General features: G+C 42.3%; 1 protein-coding gene across 2 annotated transcripts in view; it reads right to left on the reverse strand.

Moving 5' to 3' along the window:
* cps1 (carbamoyl-phosphate synthase 1, mitochondrial) overlaps positions 1-21,665 on the reverse strand; it is a 217,527-nt gene that overhangs the window by 34,802 nt on the left and 161,060 nt on the right. For both annotated transcript variants that reach the window (XM_048534767.2, XM_048534769.2), the window contains exons 25-27: positions 16,754-16,935; positions 15,055-15,249; positions 13,952-14,019 (exon numbers count right to left, since the gene is read on the reverse strand). In XM_048534767.2, the coding sequence (XP_048390724.1) occupies positions 13,952-14,019; positions 15,055-15,249; positions 16,754-16,935 (445 nt within the window). The remainder of the gene's footprint in view (positions 1-13,951; positions 14,020-15,054; positions 15,250-16,753; positions 16,936-21,665) is intronic.

The raw sequence follows: 21,665 nt of genomic DNA on the forward strand, positions 1-21,665 counted from the left end.
CTCTGCTCCAAAGAAAATGACCCCAGCTTATGCAGCAACATATTCATAGCTAAACTGCTCCATCCAAGGCAACATGGTACGAACTCTCCTCTGCGACCCCTCCAATGCAATCACATCATATTTGTTGTGTGGAGACGAGAACCACATAAAGTACTCTAGCTGTGGTCTAACAAAAGTCCTGTAAAGCTGCAATATAACCTCCTTGCTTTTATTATCTATACCATGAATAATAAGAACAAGTGCTCCGTATGCCTTTTTTAATCATCTTATTTACCTGCTCGGCCACCTTCAGGATTCTGTGGACAAGCACCCCAAGATTCCTCTGAGCTTCCAAGTCTCCTACCATTTATTGCATGCTCCCTTACCTTGTTACTTCTTCCAAAGTACATCTCTTTCTCAAGGGCAAGTAGGGACAAACATTAAATGCTGACCTAAGTAGAAAAGCCCATATCCCCATGAATAAAGAGAAGTGAATCAGTCAAGTCAAGCCCCAAATACTCAGCCACTCTATCATTCAACCTTCCCCACTAAGTAACGCTAGCTCTGTCCTGCAGTGGCTTGCAAATACACAACTGACTCCAATGCCAAAACTTGACAGTTTCAGCAGACCAACCCACCCAACTACTCACCCTGCTGCCCTCACTATGAAAATTGGGAAAATGTCTCACTTAGAAATCTGGATGGCACTTGTATATTCAATACTGCAGCAGAAAAAAACCGGCTGGAGGCACTGGGTACTGAAAAGGCTCTGGGCCCTGACAACACCCCAGTAATAGTACTTCAGACCTGTGCTCCAGAATTGGCCACTCCCCTAGTCAAGCTGTCCTAGTACATCTATAACACTGGCATCTACCCAACAATGTGGAAAGTTGCTCAGGTTTGCTAAATCCACTTCACCCATAAGTCATTCTGGCTTAGGAAAAGCAGAGTTTCATGTGAGACTCCTCACCCGTCTATAGCCAGTTAACAAAAATTAAAGACCTATTAAGGTCTATTCCCAGGTGCTGTGTATTTCCCAATTAGCCTTTGGGACCCACAGGACACCAGAAACTGGGCCAGTTGCCAGGAGACTGGTCCCAGATAGGGTTCAAAGCCCTCTGCATGTGTCTGCCCTCAGCTATAGCCATTGTGGCTCTCCCTCTCTCCCCATTACCCAAATAATAGGTTGTGGTTCCTTAACTGTTAGAGAGATTCCTACTGTCCTTAAGAACTGACATCCCATGGCAAGCTTCAGTTGGAAAGGGAGCCCCTTTTATCAATGAATAATTTGTGAAAAAAATCACAGCCAGGTGACTGATCCCCTCACACAGCAGATTCCTATTTGAGCCTGACATTGGAGTCCCCGACTGAAAGGGGCAAAACTGCGCTCCTGGTTGCAAGCTGTACAAGGTTACAAAATAATTACTTCAGGGAACTTAACATTTGAATACATCAGCAGAAATAAAAAGCAGTAAAATTAGAATACAATTAGAATTAGAATTATTGCATATGTAGTCACAAGTGCAGTGAGAAGTTTATTAGGTCTAGGCCACTTTCACTGCCATCTTAGGTACAAGGTACCTAGGTACAAAATCTTAGGAATGAATAGGAAAATAAATTTTTAAATTCCACATTACAGTCGTTCAAGCAGACCACACAAGGCCTCGCCACCAGTCCACGCCAGGACCTCACCCCTAGGCTGTGCCAACCCCATTTCCACTATCTATCCAGTCCCTACTGTATGCCTACTGCAGACCTGCTCCAGACACCAAGCACCACCACAACCTATGGCCCATCCAGTCCCTGAGTCCAGGCTCCAGGCCTACCAAAATCAGGAGCCCTTGATCCAGGCACTGCCATCGCTGCTGTCAACAACCCTCTGGCACCTCTCCAGCTTCCCCACAACATCAGAAAACGAAAGAAAAAAGAAAAAGACAGAAAAGGAGACAGAGAGAAAGAAGGATGCTTCTGGCCTGGAGTATACAGGCTCAGGAACTCTAGAACTCCTTACCATGGCATAATCTTGAGTAGCCCTGATAATAAAAGAAGAGTTAATAGTAGTAAGGTCCACTCTCAGATCAGGAGATCAGTACGGATGGAAATTAAGAATAATAAGGTTCAGAGAGGGAGTTTCTTGCTGCCCAGCAGTCATTACAGATGGAACATTGAGGAAGAACTCATGGGCGTGGATTACAAAGATACTGTGACAGTCAAGCAGAATGGGCAAATCAAATTGGCTATTTGTCAAACACATTTATGAAATTTATTTACATTTTTCATCCAAATTCTTCACATTCATCTAAACCTGTGCATCAAAAGCAAACTCAAGATGATGCACAGAACATGAAAACACATAAATTAAGAGCAGGACTAGGTCACTTGTACATATAACCGTAGAAATGAAATAGCATGGAAAAGGTCCATTTGGCCCGTCATGTCCATGCGAACCCAGTGCCATCCAGATGCCCTTTGTAATTGCATCATCCTGCAACAGCCCATATCCCTGCGGCTTACAGTACTTAAGGTGCAGATCCATGTACTTTTTGAAAGAGTTTAGGGTCTCTGCCTCAACGTCAACTCAGGCAGCCAATTCCAGATACCCACAACCTTCTGTGTAAAAATGATTTTCTCACGTCGTCTCAATTCTTCCTAGCTTGAATCTACGATCCCCAGCTTTTAAACTTTCTGCCAAGGAAAACAGGTTTTCCCTATCTAACTCTACCCCTCACAATCTTGTATACCTCAATCCTGTCACCCTTTGCCTTCTCTGTCTAAGGAAAATAACCCCAACCTCTCCTCATAGGTAGAATTCTTCAGCCCAGCACTTTCTCCACAGTAAGTACATCATTCCTCTAATGTGGTGGTCAGAAATGCATGTAATGCTCCAGTTGTGGCCTCACCAGGATATTATACAGTTTCATCATTATATCCCTATTTTTGTATTCTATATCAATGTGTTCTTTACAACTTTAAGTAGCCATACTGCTACCTTTAGGGACCCATGCCCTTACACACCAAAATCTCTTACTTCATCTACCCCTCTCAGTATATTCCCATTTATTGTATATTCCCTTTTACTGTTCAACCTCCTAAATGCATTCCAGCACACTTATCAGAGTTGAACTCCATCTGCTACTTTCCTGCCCATTCTGCCATCACATCTATACTATTTTAGAACTCACAATTAACTTCTACACTATCCACGACATGGGCAATTTCTGTATCGTCTCCAAATTTCTCAATTGTGCACCCCCATGTTCAAGTCCAAATTGTTAACGTAAAAATAAACAGCATGGGTCCCAACACCAAGCCCTGCAGAACACCATTTGAAACAATTTTCCATTGGCAAGGGCAGCCATTAACCATAGCCTTTTGTTCCACGATACCAAGCCAACTTTAGATCTAATTCAATACATTACAATTGTGCCTTTTTTGTCTTTGACCAATCGCTCATGTGGGCACTTGTCAAATGCCTTCCTGAAATCAATGTAGACAACATCCACTACATTTCCCTCATCAACCCTTCTTGTCACTTCCACAAAAAATTAAAATCAAATCCCGTCCAACAACCTATCCACCAATGACGCCAGGCTCACAAGTCTATAGCTCCCTGGCTTCTCTTTGCTTCTGTTAACAAAGCCATGCTGACTATCCCTGACTAGTCACTGCCTTTCTAAGTGACAGTTTGCCTGATCTTGCAGGATTGATTCTAACAAGTTGCCTACCACCGAAGTAACACTAACTAGCCTATAATTGTTTGGCATTTGTTCTGTACTCTTTTTAAACAACAGAACCACATTTTCTGAAGGGTCCAGACCCAAAACATCAGTTTTCCTGCTCCTCTGATGCTGCCTGGCCTGCTGTGTTCATCAGTTCTACACATTGTTATCTAGAGCCACATTTACATTCCTCCAGACCTCCGGCACCTCACCTGTGTTTAGTGAAGATTGGAAAATAATCCTCAGTGAATCTGCTACTTCCTCCCTGACCTCTTTTAAGCTCCTAAGAAACAATCCATCTGACCCCGAGTGGCTTATGCACTTTCAAGGGTTCCAAACACTTCTTCAAAACACTTTCTCTCTCATTATGATGATCTTGTCCAAAATCTTACATTGCTCCTCATGGAATCAATAGCCACATCATCGCATTCCTTTGTGAGTAAGGAGACAAAAGCTTAATTTAAAATTTTTCCCTTATACTCTTCATCTTCAAACAAGTTCCCTTCTTCACTCTTGATAGATCCCACTTTTTCCTTAACTACGTTGTTGTTCTTTATATACTGGTAAAATATCTTTGGGTGACCAATATTGCAAGCAGTATTCTAAAAGTGGCCTCACCAATGTACTGTACAGCTGCAACGTAACATCCCAACTCCTATACTCAATGTTCTGATCAATGAAGGTAAACATGCCAAATGCCTTCTTCAATATCCTGTCTACATGTGACTTCAAATTCAAGGAATTATGTGCCTGCACCCCTACGTCTCTGTTCAGCACCACTCCCCAGAGACCTAGCATTAATTGCAAAATGCACCACCTCACATTTATCTAAATTAATCTTCACCTGCAACTCCTGGGCCCATTGGGTCCATCTGATCAAGGTATTCTGAGATAACTTGCTCTGCTCTCCTCTGTACCACCTATTTTGGTGTCATCTGAAAACTTACTAACCATACCACCTGTATTCAAAGCCAAATCATTTACTTAAATAAAAATGCAGTGGACCTAGTACCAGCAACATCACTGGGTCTGTTTTCTTCCTTCAAGCCAATTTTGTATCCATTTGGATAGCTTCCCCCGGATGCCATGTGATCTAACCTAATACTATCCAGCCCTCCATGGGGAACATTGAGCGCTTTGCTGAAGCCCATATTGAAGTCAACCAGTCTTCCTTCATCAATCTTCTTTGTCGCCTCTTCAAAACACGATTAAATTAGTGACACACAATTTAGATTTTTTTTTAAAGATTAGATTCCCTACAGTGTGGAAACTGGCCCTTTGGCCTAACAAGTCCACATCGCACCTTCAAGCATCCCACCCAGACCCATTCCCCTATAACCCACATACCCCTGAACACTACGGGAAATTTAGCACGGCCAATCCATCTAGCCTGCACATCTTTAGACTGTGAGAGGAAACTGGAACACCCGGAGGAAACCCATGCAGACATGGGGAAACTCCACACGGACAGATGCCCGAGGCTGGAATCGAACCCAGGTCCCTGGCACTGTGAGGCTGCAGTGCTAACCACTGAGCCACCATGCTGCCCTAAATTTCCCACACACAAAGCCATATTGACTATCCCCAATCAGTTCTTGCCTTTCCAAACGCACGTAAATACTATTCCTTAGAATCCCGTCCAACAACCTATCCACCAATGGCGTCAGATTCACCAGTCTATAGCTCCCTGGCTTCTCTTTACAGCTTTTTGTTAATAATGACACCACAGTAGCCGACATTCAGTCTTCTGGCTCCTCACCTGGGACTGTCGATGACACAAACACCTCAGCAAGGCACCCAGCAATCTCTCCCTAGCTTCCCATGAAGTTCTCCGAAACACCTCATCAGGTTCTGGGGATGTAACTAATATTATGCATTTTAAGACATCCAGCAACTCTTCTTCTGTAATGTGAACTCTTTTCAAGACATCACTATTTATTTTGCCAATCTCCCTAGTTTCTCCACAGTAAATACTGGCACAAAATATTTGTTTAGTATCTCACCCATCTCCTACGGTTCCACACATGGACAGCCTTGTTGTTCTTTAAGGGGCCCTATTCTCTCCCTAATTATTCTTGTGCCCTTAATGTACTTGTAGAATCTCTTTGGATTCTATAATTCAGCTGCTAAAGGTATCTCATATCTCCTTTTTTGCCTCCTGATTTCCCTCTTATGTATATTCCTACTGCCTTTATACTCCTCTCAGGATCCACTCGATCTCAGTTGTCTATACACGAGATATGCCTCCTTTTCTCAATTTCTCTAGTCGTCCCAAATTTCCTACACCCATCAGCCTTGCCCTTCACACTAACAGGAACATACTGCCTCTGAAATCTTGTTATCTAATTTTTAAAGGCCTCCTACTTTCCAACCTATCCTTGCCAACCAATTTTTGGAAGTTCTAGTCTAATACCGTCAAAATTGGCCTTGCTCTAATTTAGAACTTTAACTTTTAGATCTGGTCTATCCTTTTCCAAACTATTTTAAAACTAATAGAATTATGATCATTTGCCCCAAAGTGCTTCCCCACTGACACCTCAGTCACCTGCCCTGCCTTATTTTCCTCAGAAGTCAAGTATTACTGCATCTCTAGTATGTACACTCAACTATTGAAGAAGAAAAATTTCTTGTACACACTTAAATTCCTCCTCATCCAAGCCCTGTCCCAGTCAGTGTTTGGAAAGTTAAAATCCCCCACCATTACAATCCTACCATTCTTACAGATACCCGAGATCTCCTTACATATTTGCTTCTCAATTTCCTGCTTACAACTGGAGGCCCTATAATACAATCCGAACAAGGTGATCATCCCTTTCTTATCTCTCACATCCACCCATACAACTTCACTATGATCTCCCAGGAATATTCTCCTAAGAAGAACCGCAATATTATCCCTAATCAAAAATGCCACTCCCACTCCTTTCTTGCCTCCCTTTCTTTCCTTCCTACATTATCTAAAGCCTAGAACATTGAGCTGCCATTCCCATCCATCTCTGAGCCATGTTTCTGTAATAGCTATGATGTTTTAGTCCCATATTCCCAACCTTACTCTAAGTTCATCTGCCTTACCTATCAGGCCTCTTGCATTGCAGTAAATGCAGTTTAATTTAGCAGCCTCAGCTCATTCTCTGCCATGCTTCTGAAAGCCTTGACTAGTTGATTTACTCCCCTTAGCTTTTTTCTGAAGGAGGGTCTGGGCTGGAACATCAGTTTTCCTGCTCCTCTGATGTGCGTGGCTTGCTGTGTTTATCCAGCTATACACTTTGTTATTTCATATTCTCCAGCATCTGCAGTTCCTACTATCCCTTTAGATACCATACTTTTTTATCCATCTGCCAAAATGGCAATTTCACATTTCCCATATCCTACTCCATTTTCTACATTTTTGCCCACTTAATAAACCTGTGTAGCCAACTTGCGTCCTCTTCACGACTCCTGCCTAACTTTGTCTAATCAACAAATTGAGCAGTCATACCTTTGGTTCTTTCATCCAAGTAATTTACTTAAATGGTGTTCATAGCCAGCAGACATGAAGTATAATCCAAAGTAAACTGCACTTTCTTCTATATGTTCGCATTTAAATTCTATATTGTTTAAAAATGGGCAAGCTTGCCCAACCCATAAAATGGCCAAGGCTGCTCACATGTTCACATTTCCAGAATCGTCTGAACTCCCTGCAGTGTATAAACAGTCCAGCCTCCGCCCAGCTCTGGCCAAAGGGAATCCTCAAAACTGACCATGTTAAAATGGGAGCTCATACTTACACCGTTACTTATTCACCTCAAAATGGAAACTCCGATGGTGGGGGAAGGCAAGACCACACTGATAGTTGAAAGACATTCCGATTATAGACCATCAGTAACAAAAACGCATGTCTTTGTCACATGACTGAATTGTTTAAAGATACAATTCTGGGATTTTAGGTCAGTTATTGTTTGACCTCTAGGTTGAGGGGATAGCCTGCCTTAGAGATTCCATTTCTGTCTCCACATTGCAGGCTGGAAAGAAACACACACTTCACCTGCAAGAAAGAAAACAACTGCCCCCAGCTCAAATAGGAAATTATCATTGAACAGTGACCTCTGGGAATCTGTAACTCACCTGAGTAACTTTTTTATTTGATTGATACCATTGGATTCACCAAACCCTATAAATAATGGCCTATCAGTTCTCTCTTCTGCTTTCCTTAATTTTCTGAATGCTTGTGTGGATGGACTAGTGAAGCACTTTGCTTTTAAATATTTTACTATATTCTACCTTTGATTTCATCTTACACATTTTTGCTGTGTGTTTATTTCAAAAGTTAGAATCCAGAAACTGGGATTTGGGGAACACCCTTTGGTCTATTTCAGCAAGGGACAGAATGAAAAGGAAAAGGAGTAAGTCAAGCATTTGATCACTGTCTTGGATTGAAGAAGGGAAAAGCCTCAATTTATAAATGCTCCCTATCCCCAATTTGTATACGACAACTGGAAAAGGTTGAGGCTCCATCACTTTGCGAACCGAAAAAATGACTCATTTTTGCCTATCTTCTGTTTTGTGTTCACCAGCTAACCTTCTATTTATGCCAATATGTTAGTCCCTGTATTTAGGAGCTCTTGTGAGTCTGTAATTTGGGTGCAGGCACAAGATGGCTGCTGTGCAAGTTGGCAACAAAATGGCTTCTAGCCTGGGAAACTCTGAATTCTGCTAGATCTGCTCTTTTAGCCTGGGAACTTCGCATTCTGCTAGGGCTGCAGCATAAATAATGTTGTAATGAATGATAAGATAATGCAGTGCCAACCATTCTAGCTGACCTTCAGTAGCAAATGTTATGACGCTATATGGTGGGACAATTCAGTAACCTAAGCATTGTGACATAAGTTGTTTACCAGTTAATACTATTGGATTAGGTAACTGTCAATGAGGTAACATCATGTATTGATTGGAAAATCATTGAAAACACTATGCGATCACGCCATATACTCTGCTTTAAGAAAAGTATAAAATGTCTTTGTATTAACCTATGATGTGCAGCTCCTCCAAGAAGTATGGAAGTGCTCAACTTCTGTGATTCTGGATGATCTGTACCCGGCCAATTGAAGAAAATAAAGAGCAAAGTTTCAAAGAGCCAAGCAGACTGTGAGCGTTCATTGACCGATTGCGGATCAAGAGAGACCCCAGCGGGGGTATAGATTTACACTCTTATTTTTTGCGATAATCTTTGATGTGGCACTTAGTTAAAAGTCTTCTGGAAATCTGAATTTTTATTTGATTTATTGTAGTCACAAGCATCTAAGTAGACTGAAAAGCATTGTTTTGTGAGCAGTATGGGCAGATGATAGCAAACAAGGACATACGATCCACCATCTGGTTCCCCATTGTTCACAGCATGTTACTTTTCAAAGAACTCCAATGAGTTGATCAAGCATGATTTCCCTTTTACAAAACCATGCTGACACCATCAAATGACTTTTAACTTTTCTAAGTTCCCAACTATAACATATAGTCATAGAGTCATAGAGGTGCACGGCATAGAAACATACCCTACAGTCCAGGTCTTCTATACCAACCAGATAGCAAATATTAATCTAGTCCCATTTGCAGCATTTGACCCACATCCCTCTAACCCCTTCCTATTCATATACCCATTCCAGATGCCTTTTAAATGTTAAAATTGCACCAGCCTCCATCACTTCCTCTGGTAGCTCATTCCGTGCATGCACCACCGTCTGTGTGAAAAAGTTGCCTCTTAGGTCCCTTTTAAAACTTATCCCTCTCATTTTAAGCATATGCCCTCAAAAGTGACCTAACCAATGCCCTGTACAGCTGCAACATGACCTCCCAACTCCTACACTCAACGCACTCAGCAATAAAGGCAAGCATACCAAATGCCTTCTTCATTATCCTGTCTGTCTGGGACTCCACTTTCAAGGAACTATAACTTGCACTCCAAGGTCTCTTTATTCAGCAACACACTTCAGAACCTTACCATTAAATGTATAAGTCCTGTCCTGATTCGCTTTTCCAAAATGCAGCACCTCACATTTATCCAAATTAAACTCCATCTGCCACATCTCGGCCCAATGGCCCATTTGATCGAGGTCCCATTGTACTCTGAGGTAGCCTTCTTCGCTGTCCACTGCACCTCATATTTTGCTGTTATCTGCAAACGGTTTAACCATACCTCCTTTATTTACATCCAAATTATTTATAACAATACATTCTAACATTTTCCAATGACAGATGTAAAGCTAACTGGTGTGTACTATCCCACCCTTTGCGAATAAAGAAGATAGGGTCATAGGAACAAAGGAACAAAAATTGGGCATTCAGTCCATTGAGCCTGTCTGCCATTTAACTGTCTGCCTTTCCTAAATGTCAAATTTCCTCAAATATTCAGTTTAGTCTTGGGCACCGTGCAGCCACATTTCTGTGATGGCAATCACAATGCTGTATATCTCTATTTGTGCTTTTAAATCATCAACCATGTTGTGATTGCTGTTTGTGCTCAGGTAGAGTGCCCTTAACTGTGACTTTTAAATATCATTCTACTTTTAAAACGTAGTCTATGCTCAGCTTTGTTTCTCTTTCTCCTGGTCTCCCAAGCATCTTTTCAACTTTCTGTTATAAACGTTATGCCTTTCTAGTTTAGGTTACTCATCATGTTCACGTCGCCCAATGAGTTCATTTACACTCAGCTCAACACCTCCAGCAATTCTCCCTCTGGGGTTACCAGTCCCAGTGTAATCCATCCAGATTGGATGAGTCCCACAAAGTTACATTTGCTATTTTTCTAAATCTAGACAGACAATCTAAAAAAATAAAATCAACACATGAGCTACCTGAACTAGTCACTTCTATTAGGATCTGAGGATGAAGTTCATCAAGACTCGGAAATTTGTCCACTGCCTCTCCAGCAATGTGCTCAATGCCACTTTTGTGGTGATTATAATTGTCTTCCATTTCCTGATGTACAGCTACTTCAGCGATGTTACTTGTATTCTCTGTACTGAAGACTGATGCAAACTATCCGCTCATTTGCTATTTCCTTATTTGTCATTACTATAAGTCCCAAACTCACTATACAACTAATGTTGACCTTCTTTTGAAACTTTTTCTTAAATATCTAGAGAAATTTTTACTTTGTGTCTCGATATTTCTACCTAGCTTTCTCTTGTACTCTAACTTTCCCTCTAATTCACAACTCAGAGATTGCACGTTTACTGTTTTATTCAAACTAAACCTGGTTCTTCTCACAGATGGCAGTGGATCCCCAAACAATTCCTGATACACTCATTCAGATTATGAATAAAAAGGTGGGAAAATCCTTCGCATGGCTCAAATAATAACAAGTCCTATTAACGACTACTTTTCATATAAATCAATACTTTTAGATTTTCAAACCTAAAGCCAATCAACAAATATCATCAAATATAGCCATGTACAACAGATTTTACCAAAAGGTTGTATAATAATCAAAACGTACGGACAACATTTCCACATTCAACAACAATGTAAGCTCAGCAAATTACAAACAAGATACAAATAAATTACAAACTAGTCACTGGAACCAGTCATCTCTTCAAAACCCTCCCACTTGACCCCATTTATTGCGCTAAAAGCTCCATAAGGCATAGGGGCAGAATTAGGACATTCGGCACAGCACATGTGTCTTTGATGATGGCAGATACGTTTCTCAACCGCATTCTTTTGCCTTCTCCCCAAAACCCTTGATCCCCTTACTGATCGAGAACCTCTCTTTGTATTAAACGTACTCAAATGATTTGACCTCCACAGTTCATAGCAGGAATAAGTTAGACAGAATCACCACCCTCAGCTCAAAAGTGTTGTCCCTTCACCCTGAGGCTGTGTCCCCAGATTCAATCTCTACATCCATGCTATCCAGGCATCTCAGTATTCTCTAAATTTCAATCAGGTCACCCCTCACCCTTCTAAACTCCAACAAGTTCAGACCCAGAGTTCTCAACTGCTCCTTATGTGGCAAACCCTTCTTCTCCAGGATCATTCTTGCAAACCTCCTCCGGACCCCCTCCAATGCCAGTAATTCCTTCCTTAAATATGAGGCCCAAAACTGTTCACTTCTAAATGCAGTCTGACGAGCCTTATACAGCTTCAGCAGTATATGTCTGTTCTTGTTTTACCGCCCGCTTGAAATGAATGCATTCCTAACCACCAAATTAACATGCATGTTAACCTTAAGAAAATCCAGCACTTCGACTCTCATGTGCCTCTGCACTTCAGATTTACGAAGACTTACTCCATTTTGACAATGGTCTACAGCTGCAAGGCCGGTGTTATTCTTATCAAAAAGTATATTCTCTGACTTTGCCACATTGTTCTCTATCTGCCACTTCTTTGCCCATTTGCCTGGTATATCCGAGACCTTCTGCAGCCTCCCATTTCAATATTACCTGTCCCTCCATCTATCTTTTTGTCATCTGCAAACTTAGCAACAATGCCCTCAGTTCCAGATCATCAATGTATAATATATAGTAGTGGCCCCAATGCTAAACCTGTAGAACTTCACTAGTTATTTGCTGTCATCCTGAAAAAGACCCATTTATCCTTGCTCTCTGTATTTGCCAGTTAGCCAATCCTCTATTCTGCCTTTATCTGCCCCTAACACCATGGGCTCTTATCTTATTTAGCAGCCTCCTGTGTGGCACTTTGTCAAAGGCCTTCTGGAAATCCAAACAGATCACATCCACTGGCTCTCTTTTGTCAACTTGCTTGTTACTTCCTCAAAGATTTGTCAGGCATGACCTCCCCTTGTCGAAGCTGTGCTGACTCTGCTCTACTTTATCAGACACTTCACTCTGCAATCTCATCCTTCATAATGGACTCTGAAATTTTACCAAACAAGCTCAGGCTAACTGATCTTTAGTTTCCCTTCTTCGGTCTTCCTTCTTTCTCAAACAGGGGTGTTACATTAGCCATTTTCCAGTCGTCTTGGATTGTTCATGACTCCAGAAAAATCACCATCAATAGCTCTACACCCTTCTCAACTATCTTCTCAGATTGGGTGGATTAGCTATGGGGAATGCAAGGTTACAGGGATAGGGTAGGGGACATGTCTGGGAGGGAAGCTCTTCAGAGGGTCAGTGTGGGCTCAATGAGCTGAGTGGTCTGCTTCCATACTGTAGGGATTCTACGATTCTATGATCACCTTCAGAACAGAGGGGTGTAGTCCAACTGCTCCAGGTGATTTAGCCACATTCAGACTTCTGAGCTTTGGATGCTCATATGCTCAGATGCTCCTTTGTAATGCTTTTTGATTGATCAATTTGTTAACTGTTCTTCATAGAGGATCATAGACTCCCTACAGTGTGGAAACAGGCCCTTCGGCCCTCAGACTATTCCACCCAGACCCATCCCCCTATAACCCACCTAATCTACACAGTCCTGAACACTACAGCAATTTAGTGTGGCCAATCACCTAGTTTGGACTGTGGGAGGAAACCCACACAGTTGTGGGGAGAATGTGCAAACTCGACAAGGTCACCCAAAAGTGGCATTGAACCCAGGTCCCAGGCGCTGCGGCAACAATGCTAACCATTGAGCGACCATGCTGCTCCATTGTTTTTTTAAAAAATATGGTTAAGAGAGTACTCAATTGATTCAAATACAGCATAACTCAGTTAACCACAACCATGAATGCAATGCCACCCTGAACCAACCACAGGATGATCCTGTGATTCTGGCAGGATGGAACATGGTACACAGGAAAAAAGAACATTTAACCAGCCTCTGGCTTCAAGTACCTGAGCTCACTTGAAGATTATTCAGAAGTAGCTTGTCTGGGATTGCTTTGGAAAATGCAGATATAAAGTTCACTCAAACTGATGCTTCATTCTTGCTCCAATCCAACTGCAGTCGAATCTACATGAATCCTCCCTGAACTAGCTGGATCCTATAAGAAACTGCTGGAACACTACCTGCCAATAACTGGCTTCAGGCAGCGTTTCCAGTCCCTGCAAGCTATATTCTCAGCTCCTGCCAAAGACTTCCAAAGTTCAAAAGACTTTCAACACTCACTATCTAAGGTCAGGCAACAAGTATGGTTGCCTGAGTGAGGAAGTAAGCACCTTCAAAAGGATATTCAAACAAGAAACAAAGCACTGGATAACAAAATGCTACAAAACTCAGTTCTGTGTATGCACAGATTGGATACTCAGCGTAGGTTATAAACTCAAATAGCTAATTCTCACTGATATCCAGAGTATCCCCTGACCCCACAGTAATGACTTTACCTTAGGACGTAAGATGGTCTCAGCAAACAGGGGTAGCCAACAGTCTCTGCAAATGAGAGGGCATCATCCTGGCATAAAGAGAAAAGTCCATCAGTGAAAGAGAAGCTTTACATACAACAAAGATTCACCTTGTGAAGGAGGGTCTGGAAAACCACAACAAGCCCTTCACAGCACAAGACAGAAATGCTGTGACTAGTGCTGCAGCTCCATCTTAGCATCGATCCTACAGCGTGAAACCGTCTTTTCCCATAATTAATTGGCCTGGGGTACATTCTTAATATTGTGGATAAACGGGAGATAATCAGTGGTGGAGCCTGCAGAACAGTCAAGTTAGATCTCTCTCTCTCTCTCTCTCTTTCACTCAAGAGAGACTGCTCAACTGTTCATAAGTATCTTGAGCACTTACTGGTCCATCAAGACCAAGAACCACTTGGTGGTGGCTGATGAGCAACAGCAAATCCTGGATATGGTCTAGAGACCATTCTAATAAAATAACACATTGAGGGTGGCCTCGGGGCAATACTCAATGTGCTGGACTGTTAATCTTCTGGTACTCACATCTCCACACCCACAGGCTATCCTCCTCAATTAAACAGGTCTTCAGCCAGAAAGTTTCAAGCAGCTATTCCCCTAAAGGGGCATTACAGGCATGAATGACCCTGTCTTTTCTCTCAGTGGATCTTCGTCCAGTAGGAGTCACAGCTGAAATTGGACTTTGCTTGTTCAGTTTCTGGACAAAGCCTGGCCCAGGAGGACAGGCTAAAACATTGTTCCCCACTCTCTACCACTGCTGTCCTGTGAGTAACAACATGTCAGAGCCAGTGGCTATTCCTCTCCAATGTAGTTAATACAGAGTACCCATTAAAGAGCGGACAATTACAAATTGATTTACCAAGCAAATTATTACAGGAACACCAAAGTCACCTTATCAAAGAAACTTAGAGGCATTGGCTCTTCAAATGTTGTTGAAATTGCAATATACTTCGAGCAGTTTGGATCATCCTTTCACAAGTCCAGCATGCCAACTCTTGGTGTAAACTCCTTCCTTACTGATCCTGTGGTCACAAACTGACCTCAAGGAAACACACAGTGAGGATACTCACCAAAGAATTAACTGCTGTCCATGGAGCCTGAGATATCTGGAGTTCATCGAGCACGCCTGAGAAAACTGCACGGTCCTCAGCTCGGTCGATCTGCATTGGATTTGTGCCCAAAATGTTCACACCATACTTGTACAATGGAACAGCCAGATTATTTGGAATTTGTCCACCAACAGAAATAATGGACCCTTTGCAACTCTGAAGGAAAATGTCACAGAACAATTAATCAAATGCCTCAGAGAACACAGTCAACTCATTGAAAGAACTCACACAGAACACAGTCAACTCACTGATACATGTCAATGTAAACCCACTTAAGTCATGATACATTTCACTGAGGACCCAATCAACCAATTGATACATCTCACTATGAATGATCAGTTGACTGGGTCTTCAGTGAGATGCATCACAGTCAACTCACCGATATATCTCATTGTGAACCCAATTAACACATTGATACATCTCACTGAAAACACAGTCAACTCATGGATATCATGCTGTTAACCCAGTCAACTCATACCATCACACTGTGAACACATTCAACTCATTGACACATCCACAATGAACCCAGCCAACTCACTGACACATCTCAGTGCGAACTCAGTTGATATAAAACACGTCAACTGATTGAAATGTCAGACTATAAAACCAGTCAACACAATGAAGCATTACACTGTGGACACATTCAACTAATTTATTTATCTCAAAGAGAACCCACTCAACTCACGAATACACTTCCCTGAGAACCCAGTCAACTCATTGTTACATCTTACTGACAATGCTGCAACTCATAGAGCCCTGTCCACACACTGTTGCATCCCACTGTGAACACAATCAACTCATAGATATGTCTCACTGAAAGCAGTTGACAAATGGATGTGTCACACTGTAAACCCAGTCAACTCGTAACATCACACTGAACAGTTAACTCACTGAAACATTTACTTTGAACCCAGTCATCTCATTGCTACACCTCATTGGAAGCACAGTAAACCCATTCATTTACTCAGTGAACCCAGTTAACTTACTGATGTATCTCACTGAGAACGCAGTCACCACATTGATATATCTGACTGAAAACACATGGATACATCATGCCGTTAATACAGTCAGCTCATTATAATGTCACACTGTGAACACATTCAACTCATTGACATATCTACTGTGAACCCAGTCAACCCACTGTAATTAAGAAAGAACATTAATCATTCTAATTTCTTCTTGAATAAGTCACACTTTAAGATGGCAAGGTGGCACAGTGATTAGCACTACTGTCTCATAGTGCCAGGGACTAGGTTCAATTCCAGCCTCAGGGAACTGACTGTGTGGAGTTTTCACATCCTACCGTGTCTGCATGGGTTTCCTCAGGGTGCTCCGGTTTCCTCCCCTAGTCCAAAGATTTGCAGTTTAGATGGATTGGCTGTGCTAAATTGTCCATCATGTCTAGGGTGGGAAGTGCAGGGATAGGGTGGGAAATGCAGGGATAGGGTGGGAAATGCAGGGATAGGGTAGGGAATGGGTCTGGGTGGGAAGCTCTTTGGAGGTTTGATATGGACTAGATGGGCTGCTTCCATTCTGTGGGGATTTCAAGATTTTGATACCACCCAAATAGATTGTTGGGCAACCCCAGAGGCAGGCACCAACGTTAGATCAAGCTGACAGAGGCACTGATGTCAAACAGCAAGGGCAACCAGAGTCTTACCTCTTGTTCATAAATATCCAGAATTCTTTCTAGTGAGAGCTCCTCAAAGTAAAGCCTGTCACATTCATCAAAGTCTGTGCTCACAGTCTCTGGGTTGTGGTTTACTACCACAGTCTTCTTCCCAAGCTGTCGGAGGGTCCGGATACTGGAGACAGCACACCAATCAAATTCCACGCTGCTACCTGCAGACACAAAATCCTGTTCTGAAATATCAGTGACTGCATGTGGGGTACAGAGAACTGCAGTAAGTACTTGGTCCATTTAATGTTACGATACACATGTACCAGGAAAGAGAGTCTGGAAATAGAACAAGATAATCTACTGTTTCAGCAGACTGGCCTCTGAGTGTTTCATACAGAATCTCACTGTCCTTTTTCACCTCGGCCTTTCTGTTCTGACAGTGTGCTCTTGTAATTGTTAGTCTCCCAAAACTGAAAATGCACAGTATGGAGGTACCCTTGCTGGTATAATACTCCTGATGCAAATATCAGCCTCTCCATCAGCTGTAGACAAGCACAGAAAGAACTATTTGCATTTATACAACCAGCACCCAATGTGAAAGCACTCACGTATAACTAATTATTTTCAAGTGAAGCCATGTTGAATAGAACATAATCACAGACAAATTAGAAGAGCAGCCTGTTTCACTGTTTATTCAAACCATCCTATTTCTGGTTGAGGTGTGATTCCTCCACCTTTTTGACTGCCTACCTGCCCATAAATGCTCAAATGATTAACCTCCAAAAACCACAATAATCTATGTGTCAGGCATGACTCCAACCAGGAGAGAGTTTTCCCCCTGATTTCTACTGTTGCCAGTTTTGCTAGGGCTCCTTGATGCAACACTTGGTCAAATATGGCCTTTATGAAATGGAAGTCAACGTCACTTTTCAGCTGGAATTCAGCTGTTTTGTCCACGTTTGAACGAATGGTGCAATGAGGTGTGGAGCTGAGTAGTCCTGGCAGTTCCCAAATCGAGCATCAATGAGCAGGTGCTGTATGATAGCACTGTTGATGACACCTTTCATTGCTTTACTGGTGATTAACAGTAGTCTAATGGAGTGGTAATTAATTGCCCAGGTTGGGTTTTCTTGCTTTTGGTGAACAGGACATATCTGGGCAATTTTCCACGTTGTTGGGTAGATGTCAGTGACGTAGCTGTAGTGGAATAGCTTAGTTAGGGGTGCGACATGTTGTAGAGCACAAGTTTTCCGTCCTATTGAAGGAATGCTATCAGGGTTCATAGCCTTTGCAGCATCCAGTACATCCAACAATTTCTTGATGTCACGTGGAGTGAACTGAATTGGCTCAACACACGTACCTTTGGTAATAGAGACCATCTGAGGAAGCCAACATGGAGCATCCACTTGGCACTGCTGGCTGACAATTGTTGTGAATGCTTCAGTTTTGTCCATTGCCCTGATGAGCTGGGCTCTCCCATTATTGAGGGAAGGGATATTTGTGAAACCTCCTCCTCCAATGAGTTATGTAATTGTTCACCACCACTCACGACTGGATGCAGCAGGACTGCACAGCTTAGATCAGATCATCTGGCTGTGTTCTGTACTTACTGCCTATGTTGTTTGGCATGTAAGTAGTCCTGTTTGGTAGCTTCACCTGGTTGACACTTTATTTTTAGGTATGCCTGATGCTGCTCCTGGCAAACCTTCTTCCACTTATCATTGAAGTGGGATTGATCACCTAGTTCAATAGTAATGGTTGAGTGGGGGAATATGCTGGGCCATGAGGTTACAGATTGTGCTGGAGTAAATTCTGCTGCTGTAAATGGCCCACAGCACCTCATGGAAGCCCAATCTTGAGTTGTTAGGCCTGTTCAAAGTCTGTCCCATTTAAGTGTCTCGATGTGAATATAAGACTTTGTCTCTGAAAGGACTGTGCAGTGGTCACTCTCACAGATACTGTCATGGGCAGATGCATCTGCAGCAGGCAGATTGTTGAGGATGAAGTCAATTGTGTTTCTCCATCGTGTTGATTCCCTCATCCACTACTGCAGACCTAGTTTAGCAGCTATGTCCTTCAGGACCGAACAAGCTTGATCAGTAGTGTTCCTATTGAACCACTCTTGGTGATGGGCATTGAGATCCTGCACCCAGAGTACATTCAGTGCCCTGTCATCCTCAATGTTTCCTCCAACTGTTGTTCATCAGGAATACTGATCCATCAGCCAAGGGAGGCTAGCACATGATAATCAGCAGACTTGCTGGCCCATATCTGAGCCGGTGCCATGAAACTTCATGGGATTCAGAATCAATGTTGAGGGCTCCTATGGCAACTCCCTCCTGACTGTATACCACTGCACCACCACCTGTGCTGGGTCTGTCCATCTGGTGGGACAGGACATATACTGGGACAGTGATAATGGTGTACAGGACATTGTCTATAAAATATGAGGCGATGAGAATGACCATGTCATGCTGTCATTTGGCTAGTTATGGAGTCATACAGTTAAACTTAGGAAAAGGCTGTTTGGTGCATTGCATCTGCATCAGTTAAAAACAACTACAAACTATGCTAATCCCATTTTCCAGCACTTGGCCCATAGTCTTGGCATTGTAAGTGTACACCTGAATACTTCTTCAATGTTACGAGGGTTGCTGCCGCTACCACTCTTACATACAGTGAATTCCAGATTCCCACCACCCTCAGGATGGAAAAGCTTTTCTTCACATCTGCTAAACGTCCGGCCCTTTACCTTAAATCTATGCCCCCGGTCACTGATCCTCCATTAACGGGAAAGGATTCTATGCCTCTCATCATTTTATATTAATCTTGGTCATGTCCTCTCTCAATCTCCTCTGCTGTAAGGGAAATACCATTAGTCTGCCTAATCTCTCTTCATAATTGAAACTCCAGCCCAGGCAACATCCTGGCAAGTCTGCTCTAACCCTCTCCAGTGCCACCACATTCCTCCTATAATGTGAATTATAAAACTGTACATCATTTTCTAATAGTGGCTTTGCCAGTGATCACATCCAGACACCTCTGAAAGTTCAATCAAGTTGGTCAGACTTGATTCCCCTTAACAAAACCATGCTGACTGCTCTTGATTAATCCCTGCCTCTCCAAATGCAGATTTATTTTGTCATTTTGAGTTGCTTCCAATAATCTCCCCACTTACTGAGGTTAGAGTGACTGGTCTGTAGTTTCCTGATTTATCCCTTGCTCTCTTCTGGAAGAATACTGCCACATTGGCTGTCCTCCAGTACCTCTCTAGCAGCCAGACAGGAACTGAAAGCATCCATGCTCTTTCCTCCCTTGCCACATGCAACAACCTGGGATAGATTTCATTTGCCCTTGGAAATTTATCTACCGTTAAGTCTGCAAGACCAGTCAGAACCTCCTCGCTATCTACGCTAATCTTTTTAATTGTATCACAAACCTTCTTCCTGATTTCTATACACATACTGTCCCTTTCACTAGAGAATACAAACATAAAGTATTCATTTAGAACACCGAGGCAACAAAGTGAGGAGCTGGATGAACACAGCAGGCCAAGCAACATCTTAGGAGCACAAAAGCTGACGTTTTGGGCCTAGACAGCCTATATACTCTGGTTCCATGTACAAATTACCACTTTGGTCCTTACTCTCTCTCACACTACCCTTTCACCCTCAATGCACTTGCAAAACAACTTTCGTTTATTTTACCTGCCAGTACCCTTTCATAAACCCTTTTACCTTGCCTAATCCACACTCAAGTTCCCTCTTTGACGTTCTGGATTTCTCTGGGGCTGTTTTCAGCCCCATTATTTGTCTCCATTTTCTCTTAATCCATTGCTGTATATCCATTGATATCCTGGGCTCACAGGACTTGATGGTCCTGGGCTTTTTCTTTATTGGATCATATTGGCGCAGTACTGTCCACATTTCCTCCTTGAATGCACCCCACTGTTCTGAGACAGTTTTATGCAAAAGTATCTGCTCCCAGTCCACTCTGGCCAAAGAATATTTAACCTTATTAAAATCAACTTTTCCCACCACTTAGAGCTCTGCTTTCAGGCTCATCCTTGTTCTTTTCTACAACAATCTTGAATCTACAGAGTGATCATCGCTGATCATACTTTACTGATGTTTCAACCATTTGCCCAACTTCATATTGGCTTAAAAGGATTTCCTGGATGCAATTTAAGAATTCTGATACCCATAAGCCTTTCACATAATAACTACTCAGTTAATGTTGGGAAAATTGAAATATCACTGCCCTAAGACATTTAAACTTGCTTGAAAATTACATACATACACTTTTCTTTTCCTGTAGGACTATTCGTGGTCCTATTTGACATTCAATGTGATTGCTCCTCTTTGGTTTTTAAATTCTAACCATATTGCTTCATTTGGGGAGTCTTCTAACATCATCCCTCCTTACTGCTGTAATAGATTCCCTGATCAAAATGCGACGCCACCTCCCTTTTTACTTCCTCCCCTGTCTTGCTGAATATCTTGTACACTGGAATACTGAGCTGCGAAATCTGGCCCTTTCTCAAACATGTCTCCATTGATAGCAATTATATCATACCCTCATGTTTTAATTTGTGCCTTCAACTCATTTGCATTGTTCATCAGACTCCTAGTATTAAAATAAATATAATCAAATCTCACCAAACTTTCTTGCACGTTAAATGGCCTCTAATGTCCATGTCTTCCTGGTTTATTTGCTGTTATTTCTAATTTCAGCCATTCATCCTCCCCTGTTGAACATTATCTCTGGATCCACCCTCTCCACCAAGTTAGTGTATGCCCTCCATGAGCAAACTTCACGTTCAGATGCTTGTTACCTCCTAGTTCAAGTGCAACCTGTGTGCCTTGTACAGGTCCTGCCACTCTCAGAAATGGTCCCAACATCCCAAAAATCGAAAGCTTTCCCTCCTGCACCATCTCTCCAGCCATGCATT

The sequence above is a fragment of the Stegostoma tigrinum genome, chromosome 7, assembly GCF_030684315.1.
Source record: "Stegostoma tigrinum isolate sSteTig4 chromosome 7, sSteTig4.hap1, whole genome shotgun sequence".
NCBI lineage: Eukaryota > Metazoa > Chordata > Chondrichthyes > Orectolobiformes > Stegostomatidae > Stegostoma > Stegostoma tigrinum.